Here is a 12,288-nt window from a genome sequence, read left to right as displayed (position 1 = left end):
TGTTGCATATTTGTAGTGTACATATTGTTGTGTATTTGTTGTGTATATGTTGTTGTGTATATGTAGTGTACATATTGTTGTGTATTTGTTGTGTATATGTTGTTGTGTATATGTAGTGTACATATTGTTGTGTATTTGTTGTGTATATGTTGTTGTGTATATGTAGTGTACATGTTGTTGTGTATTTGTTGCATATTTGTAGTGTACATGTTGTTGTGTATTTGTTGTGTATATGTTGTTGTGTATATGTAGTGTACATATTGTTGTGTATTTGTTGTGTATATGTTGTTGTGTATATGTAGTGTACATATTGTTGCGTATATGTAGTGTACATATTGTTGTGTATTTGTTGTGTATTTGTTGTGTACATGTTGTGTATTTGTTGTGTACATGTTGTGTACATATTGTTGTGTATATGTAGTGTACATGTTGTGTTGTGTATTTGTTGCGTATTTGTTGTGTACATGTTGTTGTGTATATGTAGTGTACATATTGTTGTGTATTTGTTGTGTACATGTTGTGTACATATTGTTGTGTATATGTAGTGTACATGTTGTGTTGTGTATTTGTTGTGTACATGTTGTTGTGTATATGTAGTGTACATATTGTTGTGTATTTGTTGTGTACATGTTGTGTACATATTGTTGTGTATATGTAGTGTACATGTTGTGTTGTGTATTTGTTGCGTATTTGTTGTGTACATGTTGTTGTGTATATGTAGTGTACATATTGTTGTGTATTTGTTGTGTACATGTTGTGTACATATTGTTGTGTATATGTAGTGTACATGTTGTGTTGTGTATTTGTTGCGTATTTGTTGTGTACATATTGTTGTGTATATGTAGTGTACATATTGTTGTGTATTTGTTGTGTATATGTAGTGTACATGTTGTGTATTTGTTGTGTATATGTAGTGTACATGTTGTGTACATGTTGTGTATTTGTTGTGTATATGTAGTGTACATATTGTTGTGTATATGTAGTGTACATGTTGTGTACATGTTGTGTATTTGTTGTGTATATGTAGTGTACATATTGTTGTGTATATGTAGTGTACATATTGTTGTGTATTTGTTTAGTATATGTAGTGTATTTGTTGTGTACATATTGTTGTGTATATGTAGTGTACATATTGTTGTGTATTTGTTGTGTACATGTTGTTGTGTATTTGTTTAGTATATGTAGTGTATTTGTTGTGTACATATTGTTGTGTATATGTAGTGTACATGTTGTGTTGTGTATTTGTTGCGTATTTGTTGTGTACATGTTGTTGTGTATATGTAGTGTACATATTGTTGTGTATTTGTTGTGTATATGTAGTGTACATGTTGTGTATTTGTTGTGTATATGTAGTGTACATGTTGTGTACATGTTGTGTATTTGTTGTGTATATGTAGTGTACATATTGTTGTGTATATGTAGTGTACATGTTGTGTACATGTTGTGTATTTGTTGTGTATATGTAGTGTACATATTGTTGTGTATATGTAGTGTACATATTGTTGTGTATATGTAGTGTACATATTGTTGTGTATTTGTTTAGTATATGTAGTGTATTTGTTGTGTACATATTGTTGTGTATATGTAGTGTACATGTTGTGTTGTGTATTTGTTGCGTATTTGTTGTGTACATGTTGTTGTGTATATGTAGTGTACATATTGTTGTGTATTTGTTGTGTATATGTAGTGTACATGTTGTGTATTTGTTGTGTATATGTAGTGTACATGTTGTGTACATGTTGTGTATTTGTTGTGTATATGTAGTGTACATATTGTTGTGTATATGTAGTGTACATGTTGTGTACATGTTGTGTATTTGTTGTGTATATGTAGTGTACATATTGTTGTGTATATGTAGTGTACATATTGTTGTGTATTTGTTTAGTATATGTAGTGTATTTGTTGTGTACATGTTGTTGTGTATATGTAGTGTACATATTGTTGTGTATTTGTTGTGTACATGTTGTTGTGTATATGTAGTGTACATATTGTTGTGTATTTGTTGTGTATATGTAGTGTACATATTGTTGTGTATATGTAGTGTACATATTGTTGTGTATATGTAGTGTACATATTGTTGTGTATATGTAGTGTACATATTGTTGTGTATTTGTTTAGTATATGTAGTGTACATATTGTTGTGTATATGTAGTGTACATATTGTTGTGTATATGTAGTGTACATATTGTTGTGTATTTGTTTAGTATATGTAGTGTATTTGTTGTGTACATGTTGTTGTGTATATGTAGTGTACATATTGTTGTGTATTTGTTGTGTACATGTTGTTGTGTATATGTAGTGTACATATTGTTGTGTATTTGTTGTGTATATGTAGTGTATTTGTTGTGTACATATTGTTGTGTATATGTAGTGTACATATTGTTGTGTATTTGTTGTGTATATGTAGTGTATTTGTTGTGTACATGTTGTTGTGTATATGTAGTGTACATGTTGTTGTGTATATGTAGTGTACATGTTGTGTTGTGTATTTGTTGTGTATTTGTAGTGTACATGTTGTGTACATGTTGTGTATTTGTTGTGTATATGTTGTGTACATGTTGTGTATTTGTTGTGTATTTGTTGTGTACATGTTGTTGTGTATATGTAGTGTACATGTTTTTGTGTATATGTAGTGTACATGTTGTTGTGTATTTGTTGCGTATTTGTTGTGTACATGTTGTTGTGTACATGTTGTGTATATGTAGTGTACATGTTGTGTACATGTTGTGTATATGTAGCGTACATATTGTGTATATGTAGCGTACATATTGTTGTGTATATATAGTGTACATATTGTTGTGTATATGTAGTGTACATATTGTTGTGTATATGTAGTGTACATATTGTTGTGTATATGTAGCGTACATATTGTTGTGTATATGTAGCGTACATATTGTTGTGTATATGTAGCGTACATATTGTTGTGTATATGTAGCATACATATTGTTGTGTATATGTAGTGTACATATTGTTGTGTATTTGTAGTGTATTTGTTGTGTACATGTTGTTGTGTATATGTAGTGTACATATTGTTGTGTATATGTAGCGTACATATTGTTGTGTATTTGTAGTGTATTTGTTGTGTACATATTGTTGTGTATATGTAGCGTACATATTGTTGTGTATATGTAGTGTACATGTTGTGTATTTGTTGTGTATATGTAGTGTACATGTTGTGTACATGTTGTGTATTTGTTGTGTACATGTTGTGTACATGTTGTGTATTTGTTGTGTACATGTTGTGTACATGTTGTGTATTTGTTGTGTACATGTTGTGTACATGTTGTGTACATGTTGTGTATTTGTTGTGTACATGTTGTGTACATGTTGTGTATATGTAGTGTACATATTGTGTATTTGTTGTGTATATGTAGTGTACATATTGTTGTGTATATGTAGTGTACATATTGTTGTGTATATGTAGTGTACATATTGTTGTGTATATGTAGTGTACATATTGTTGTGTATATGTAGTGTACATATTGTTGTGTATTTGTAGTGTACATATTGTTGTGTATTTGTTGTGTATTTGTAGTGTAAATGTTGTGTACATGTTGTGTATTTGTTGTGTACATGTTGTGTATATGTAGTGTATATGTAGTGTACATGTTGTGTATTTGTTGTGTATTTGTTGTGTACATGTTTACCTCCGTCGCAGACACGGCCGACCGGATCTCTCGGTTCAGCTGAGCTTGATGAAAAGCTTCGTAGAAACTCTGGTCGGACTCCATAGTAACAGTCAGAACGGAACTGTAGGCGTGGCGAAGCTGCGTGCTATTGGTCAGCTGAGGGAATACTGTGTCCTGATTGGATAAAAGAGAGAACAAGAGAACCAAACAGAATTCAGCTTCTTTTAGTTTATTCTAGAAGAGGACTTGATGTTTGAGGTCTGAATCTGATCAACAGACTTTTAGATGTAAATTCTGAGGAAACAACTCTGAAGATTTAATTCCTTTTTAAATCTGTGATTCAGGAAACTGAAGGATGAACATGAGACTGTGACTTTAATGACAGATGTGAGGATTTGGAAAGATAGAAGTTATATTTCACTACATTTCTGTTTGTACAGTTATATTCTGAACTCAGTGATACAGAGACTGTGTTTGACTTCCAGAAGAAGAAGAATATTTTGTCTTTAACACATTAAATGCCTCCTCGGGTCAAAGGTGGAACTAAATAAAAATCAACAGAATTTTAACTTATTTTAACCTTCTGAGAAGTTGAGAAAAACTCTCTGATGTAGTTTGATGAAGTTATTGATCTGTAAATATACTGATGAAGTAGTGAAGTGATGATATGTTCGTTACCTGGTACGGCATGGCGTACAGCAGCGCATCATACGGAATAAACATGTAACCATCTGACACCATCCCCATGTCCAGAGCAGCCAATAGGAGCTCTCGCTGATCCTCTCCACCAATCAGGACGGAGCTCATACACAAGATCACCACTGCAACAGAAAACCACTCACAGTTCAACACTTTAAACACTTTGTAATGTTATAATAATCAATAATAAATCAGCTGAAACAGTTCAGACAGCAGCAGGTGTAAACACAGGTAACAGTAACGCCATACCTGCCAACATTTAGGTTTCAAAGATTGGGAGGCTTTTTCGGGAGGGGGGGGGGCATAAACATGTAGAAAAGTGATATTTTCAACTGCTTTGCCTGCAGTGTCTCATCCATCACCAGTATGTTTTACATAATGAAAGCTGTCTGTATGTAGCCTCACTGTTTATCTGAGTTTGCCACATTTTTTAACATTTGGCAAATTCTCGTAAACAACAACAACAACGTTACTTTACAATGAAGGAAGAATGGCGCCTCTTTTATTCCCACTCCGCACCCTGAACACCTGTTCTTGCATTATGTTATTTGGGTTGAAGAGGTACAATCATCCACAAGAAATAGTAGTTACCTGGATGTAACTCCATTTCCTGCTGCTGCTTCATATTAAGAGCTTTCCACTGACAAATTAATGGAAGGCTTTTATTGTGAAGAACTTGAAATGAAATGTGTTTATCACTGAGTTAGCGGAGCTTTGTTAGTGGTGCTATTCTTCAGTAAAACAAGTCAACACAATAACATTTGGAGATATTCGGGGCTCTTTGTTCAGTGGATCAGTTGTAAACACTGCGGAGAGGAAGAGTACCAGCAGAAACAGACACAGTGATGATGATGTTTGATGAAGAGCTGCAGACGACAGGCTCTTACGGCATCTTCAGCAAACATCTTCAACAGGTAGCCTAAACAACTTATTTTACCTTGCAGTGAGGGTAGCACACTATTGTAGCATGAGGGAACACTTCCTGTGCTTCTGGCTGATTTTATATCTGTGATCGTCAACATCTGAACCCTCAGCAGCTGTGTGCTAACATGTAGCTGCTAACAGCTAGCATATACTGACTGACTCATGTTACGATCCACATCATCTTCACACACCACAGAAAATACAGTCCAGTGACCATTAGTACGTATCTTAGTTCTGTTGATAATGATATAGTTACATATCAGCTAGATAACAAGTGAATATAATTCACCGAATACTTTAATATTTAACATTTCAGCCACAAATCAGCTGATAAACTGGAGTTTAAAATGTGTGACAGCAGATCATCTAACAGGAAACTGTTTACTGTTTGTTTTAGTTGATGGGAAATTATTATGAGTATAATCATGAGTTTAGTAATTAAGCTGAACCCATTGTGATTTTTCAGAATAAAAAATGTATCATCATCACTTCAAACTAACAGAAACTGAACAACGCAGGAACATTTATTCTTACTAGTAGAACTATTACTATTTACTACTCTTACACTTTACTGACTGTAATCTCTGACCCAGACAATAATGGCTGCTCTGACCTTTGACCTTGTCAGCCTCTCTGATCGCTTTTAGCGCCTCCCGAGGTCCGCCTTTGTTCTGGGTTTCCATGGTAACCACCGGACCAACCGGGAGGCCCAAAGCCCTGAGGGCAGAGGCCACCTCCTGTCCTGTGCTCTCCCATAGGTCAGTTGGTGCTGATGACACGGAAAGAGGAAGGAATAAATATAAATATATAAACTTAGCACAAAAAGTAAAGAAATGTGTGTTTGGTAGATTATTTCTTTGTTGTAACGATGCTTCTTGGCAATAAATCTTATACCGTTGGAAAGCCTGTTTATTTCCCTTTTAAATGGTGCCACATTTGTGAGGAACATGCATTTGTGGGATGAGCAGCAGAGCTGAGTATGTGGGTTGCACCATGAAAAATTTGCCAAATCTTCTCTGCCGATGCCAAACAGCTTATTCTGCCATCGATTCTTGTTTGGTGTTTGGTGGATTGGATGATTGAAGTGTGAAGAAACAAGACATATTGACAATTTAACAATTTATTCATTTAACAAACAGGAGCCTCAGTAGCGTGTGGAAGAACCATACACAGCCACAACAGCCTGGCACCTCCTCCTCATGCTGGTCACCAGTCTGGTCACACTCTGCTGTGGGATGGCGTCCCATTCTTCAACCAGCATTTGTCACAAGTCAGCCAACATGGTTGTGTTGGTCACTCTGGCACGAACAGCACGCCCAAGCTGATCCCACAAGTGTTCAATGGGGTTGAGGTCAGGACTGCTGGCAGGCCGTTCCATCCTCTCCACTCTGGAGGTAGTCTCTGATAAACCCTGCTCTGTGGGGGTGAGCGTTGTCATCTTGGAGGATAGAGTTCGGTTCCAGACTGTGGAGATATGGGATTTCAACTAGTTGCAGAATCTCATCTTGATATCTCTCTGCATTGAGATTGCCTCCAATGATGATGAGCATCATTTTTCCAGTGAGGGAGATGCCGCCCCACACCATCACACTGCCTCCACCAACAGATGTTACTCTATCGGTGCAGCAATAAGCATAATGTTCTCCGTGTCTTCTCCACACTTTGACCCTACGATCCAACTGCCGTAGGCAGAATCTGGACTCATCGCTGAACATAATGTTCCTCCACATGTTCAGGTTCCAGTGCACGTGTTGCTGACACCAGCGCAAACAGGTCTGACGGTGAAGTGGGGTTTCGACTTCCTGGGACGCCCACTTCATGGCCTGTCTCTGACATCCCCCGTTATATGGAACTTGGCCTTCACTTTGGAGATGGTACTAGTGCTCACTCCAAATAATGCTGCAACTTGGTTTTGCGGAACACCAGCTTGAAGTTGCCCTATCGCACGGGCCCTATCCACATCAGTCAAACATGCAGGTCCCATGCTCACAGGTGCTGCCAATCAGGCACCTGATTGGCAGCACCTGGGGGTACGAGAAGCTCAAAACAACAGTCAATAGCAACAGCAAAATAAGCTGTTTGGCATTGGCAGTTTTGGCAAATTTTTCATGGGCGCAACCCACATACTCAGCTCTGCTGCTCATCCCACAAATGCATGTTCCTTACAAGTGTGGCGCCATTTAAAAGGGGAATAAACAGGCTTTCCAACGGTATAAGATTTATTGCCAAGAAGCATTGTTACAACAAAGAAATAATCTACCAAACACAAATTTCCTTACTTTTTCTGCTAAGTTTATAAATGCTTTGATATATGATGATATATAATATATATTAAAAAATAATATATTTATGCCTTCTGTCCGTATGTTTAAAAATACAGGAACACACAGACCACACCCATAAAGTTAGATCACACCCACACACATTAGACCACGCCCACCACTGTGACATCACACCCTCACCTGAGATGATGCCCACGTGCGCCCAGCGAAAGAACCTGAGCACGGTGAACAGCACTCTGCTGGGAGGAGTGATAGGCGGCAGGTTTGGCCAATCAGCATCCAGACAGCCTGGCGAGGAAAGCCCCGCCTCCCAGTGGTGAGCCAATAAGGAGGCAGCATGACAGAGGGCGGGGTTAAAGGGTCCAATGTAGGCGTGGCCATAACCCTCCATGTCACCGAGTTCTGTTAAAGCTGAAATAATATCAAAGAAGCAGAAGATGTTAAAATAATCAGCACAAATATAAAATCAGCTTTAACTGACTTTTAGTTTGTCAGTTTTTTTAATTACTTTTTACTCCATTTATTCCTTCTAGTCTGACAGACTTTTAAAGGTAAATGTTAACTAACACAGTGGTTCTGAACCTGCGGGTTGAAGATGACTGTGGAGAAAACAAGACTAGTTCAAAACCTATTATATGGCTGGACTGGGTATGAAACTCTACAGGGCTTTTCATTTGAAATAAGGGCTCTTAATTTGAAATGGATACAGGAAGTGGGGGCATTCGGCCAACAATGGTGTAAGTTAATCACTCAGTCAGTCCGTTATGGACTTTTGTGTTGAGAAACACAAGGCGGTTTCAACAGAGCCCTGAGCTCCCAACAACAACATCACCCTGACTTTCTGTAATATGGATTTACCAAAAACAACGTGGAATATCCACAGTTGGTAGGTAACAGAAATTTGTTACCTCCTCGTTACTTTATTAGTTACATATTTGTTAGCTAATTTGTTGCCTTCTCGTTAGCTAATTGGTTACCGAACCTTTGGAGGTGGAGCAGTCCTCATCCAGCAGTTTGATGTCATACCAGTATCCTCTGCTTAGACCCCTGTCACTCCGTAACCGTGACAACGCGAGGTTGGCTGCTGCTGTTGGCATCGCCCTGGAGAACAGCGGGTCACATGTCCATGGGCCAATCAGAGCAAGCTTGAAGGTAGCTGTCCAAACCTCTGCTATGCTTAGCAACCACAGACACGCCCCTAGCAACCACCTGGGAAGCAGCATCCTCACCCTGAAAAAAAATAGAAATAGTTTATTTCTTCAGAAGTAAACAGTAGAAACACACAGTCAGTCTGTCAGACTTTAAACTCTGAAGCTTTTACACTTTATTTAAACTGGTTCAGAGTGTCTTATGCATTCAGACAGAACACAAAATTAATGAATGAAAATGTTTCAACTTATATTCAGGAGCTTTATGAATCTGCTTTGTAAACTTAGAGATGAAAGAGAAAAGGAAAAAGACTGGAGGGAAATATCAGTAACACCTCCTGTTTGAAGAATAACATCATCATCATCATCATCATCCTTTTGAGTGATTTCTGGAGGGTTTACATTTTTTCATTTTTTTCTTTGCATATTTAAGATCAGTTTAAATTAATAGAATGATATCAGGACTCAAAAATATCTGAAGTCCACTGAAAACAGACCAGGGTCTGAAGAACAGGATGACCCTGGTCCTGGTCTTCAGACCCTGGTCCTGGTTCTGATCCAGAATTGGATGTCAGAGTACAGATTTAATGTCCGCGAGGGACAGTTCAGCTCACAGACACTAGTCAGTAAAGATTCATGCAGAAAAGGACAAAAATGAATAAAAACAAAATTAAATCTTAAAAAACACAAAAGTGAACTGTGACATCACAACAGTCTCCTCACATCCACAGCTGCTAACACTTGATTAAAAAACTCACTGTATTGTTCTCCTAATGGTGTTTTCTAACCAAAATTAGACAGCCAGCCAAACTCTTTTAATAAATGACACAACTCAATAAACAAGAGTCAGGACGCAGATTTCTAGGTCCAGGTTTAATGCAGACTCTTGTAGAATACTGATACAGTAAAGTAAATTTAAAAATAGTAAATGTATAGACATATGTCTGTTAAAGCACTACATATAAAGCCAGAATAACACAAACTGTGATCAAATTATACTAAATGTAAACTATACGCTCCTGAGGCATGATGTACTGAACATGTCATATAGTATGAGCACCTACCAGCCAGTATCTAGCATTAATCTAATACAAACACAAAAACATCCCATCAAAGACAAACATTCTTCAATGACGAATGATAAGCAGCATTGAAGGTGTCAAGATGAAGGGGTGTCTGGATCGGTGGAGACTGGAATGAGGGGTCTGGCGTTGATGATGGCAGAAACTACGGACATGAGTGTGCACAGGACTTTGTGGGAGAGATGAATATGTTGTTGTAACAGCATGGAGTCAAATATTCGGCGAGCAACTCCAATGATTCACTCCCAGGAGCCTCCTATGTGCAAAGAATGAGGGGGGTTGAACTCCCAGGAACAGCCCTGTTCATTCAGGTATCTCTGGATATTGGTCCCTTGTTGCTGCTTGGTCAGTCTGAGCTCATTGCTGGCACCAACAAAATTTGTTCCATAATCTGATCTCAGTTGCTTTGCAGGTCAACGGATTGCAAAGAACCGCCTCAGAGTGTTGATGCAACAGGTATCGATTACCTCCATATGCACTGCTCTAGTGCTCATGCAGGTAAACAATATTGCTCAACACTTGCAACACAGTGACTTTCCAAGGCCCAAGACATCAAATCCCACATAGGTGAATGGGGGAGATGTGCTGAGGTGTTCAGGTGGCCACGGAGCTTCCGACAGGTGGCGTACTTGTGTACGACTGAGTTGATGAGCCTTTTACAACTGATGATCCACAGGCCAGAAGATCTGATAGCCCCTTTGGTGAAATGGCGGTCTTGATGTTTCACCTGATTGTGGTGGTGGCATACTAGCAGAGTAGAGACATGGCTGAGTTTAGGTAGAACTAGGAGGTTCTTCTCAGCATGTTTGAGTGTGCCTCCTACTCTCATAAGACATTCCTCAAGCACAGAACTGAGTTTGAAGCGTGGGCTGCTTGTGGACAGGGTTTTGCCATCAGCGAGGGTAGAGAATTATACTAAGTAAGCTTCTTTTTGGATCACATTTATGATGATGTCCATAGCTTGAGAAAGCTCATCAGGAGTGCAGGATTGTTTTCACTGATGCCTCTACATCCTTTGGCATAGTCTGTAGACTTGTGAGATTGACTTATATGGACGAGGAAGGCAACAGCTCTCAATAGTTACTCCCACGTAGAGAAGCACTTGAACTGGTCTGTGGTGAAGTTTTACCTTTGAACTCATGTATGGAAGTTTGACACCTCAGGCCACACTTCGATCTCAAGTTCAGTACTAATGAATTCAAAGGACTCAGGTTTCTCTTGCAGGCCCTTATATGGTCTATGAAGAAAAGCTGGTCCGCTGAGCCATGTTGCTTTTGCAAGGTGGGATGCAGTGACAGCCCTGGATGCATGATGAGCTGGATTGAGCTGCTGGACTGAGGTTGATCTCAACAAGGTCCCACAGGACTCCATTCGTGGTCCTCTCCTGCTTCCGCTGGTCTCCAAAATCAGCAGACACTTGATCAGCTACCATAGCTATACAGATGACACACAAATGTACATTTTCACCGTCTCTTGATAAATTCAGCATTTCAGGTTCACTGCTCACATCAATATGCAGATGCTTCAATACTTCTTGCAGTTGAGTAAAGAAAAGACTGAACCTCTAGTGGTTGGTGCAAAGGATGACCACTGACCGAGGTCGAGGTTTTGTTGATGCTGACCTGAATTTCTGTTCACACGTTAATGGTTCTGTCACCAACGGAATAGATTATTGTAATTCCCTTTTCACTGGCCTTCCCATAAAGTTCAAGGTATGTCTTATGTACTTGTCAACTTCCAGTCATTTCTCACTTTAGTATTTTTTTTTAAATATATCGATAAATAAAATATTTAAAAACAAAACAAAACAAAACAAAACAAAAACCTTCTCTTTGGTTGTACCATGGTTCTTCCTAATGCTTGATCGTCTTGCCTCACTTTGGATAAAAGCACCAAGTGACACATTGTCAATATAAAAAGATCCAACAGCTTCAGCTCGTTCAGAATGAGACGCAAGATTGATGAATAAGAGACCTGATCTACCTGTTAACGTCACCTGTACACAGGTAAAACCTGCTCCTGATGAAGCAGATTAAATTGCAGCAACTTCTGTTAACTGAGCTGAACTTTCAAACATCCTTCAGTTCACAACACAAAGTGTGTTTCTATGGAAACAGCAAATGTTTCTGCTGTAATGGGATGTTCAGTTAGTGTAACTGAGTATATAATGAATGAACTGAATATGATATTAGACTGTGACACTTTGTGATGTTTGTGACTGAGACCCTGAATATTTCTGATTTAGGCTGCATTCACACCAAATCAGGCGGTGCGGCGTTCAGCGCAGGGTCGAGTGGAGGTGTGTGGGTTGGTGGGTGTGTTTATTTGTGCTCTACAATGTAACCAATGTGAAACAATCAGAAAATAATGTTTTATTGATCTGATTCACCGGCTTTCTCGCTACTCACTCCCTCTCTTCATTCACTCTCTAGCTCGCTCGACCACAGCTGCTCTCTCTCTCTTTTTCTCTCGTCTTTTTTGAAACGAGTCGGGAAGCCGACAGCAAAGTCTAACTTTACTAACG

The 12,288-nt window shown here is 38.5% G+C and overlaps 1 protein-coding gene across 1 annotated transcript in view; it reads right to left on the bottom strand.

The window, feature by feature from the left end:
• LOC121893604 (retinal guanylyl cyclase 2-like) overlaps positions 1-11,547 on the bottom strand; it is a 45,356-nt gene extending 33,809 nt beyond the window's left edge. The window contains exons 1-5 of the mRNA XM_042405607.1: positions 8,517-11,547; positions 7,715-7,945; positions 5,866-6,021; positions 4,308-4,450; positions 3,648-3,803 (exon numbers count right to left, since the gene is read on the bottom strand). Coding sequence (XP_042261541.1) covers positions 3,648-3,803; positions 4,308-4,450; positions 5,866-6,021; positions 7,715-7,945; positions 8,517-8,757 — 927 coding nt within the window. The 5' untranslated portion in view covers positions 8,758-11,547. The remainder of the gene's footprint in view (positions 1-3,647; positions 3,804-4,307; positions 4,451-5,865; positions 6,022-7,714; positions 7,946-8,516) is intronic.
• Between the last annotated feature and the right edge of the window lie 741 nt (positions 11,548-12,288).

This window comes from Thunnus maccoyii, unplaced genomic scaffold (genome assembly GCF_910596095.1).
Source record: "Thunnus maccoyii unplaced genomic scaffold, fThuMac1.1, whole genome shotgun sequence".
Taxonomy (NCBI): domain Eukaryota; kingdom Metazoa; phylum Chordata; class Actinopteri; order Scombriformes; family Scombridae; genus Thunnus; species Thunnus maccoyii.
This window is presented reverse-complemented; position numbering and strand designations above follow the sequence as displayed.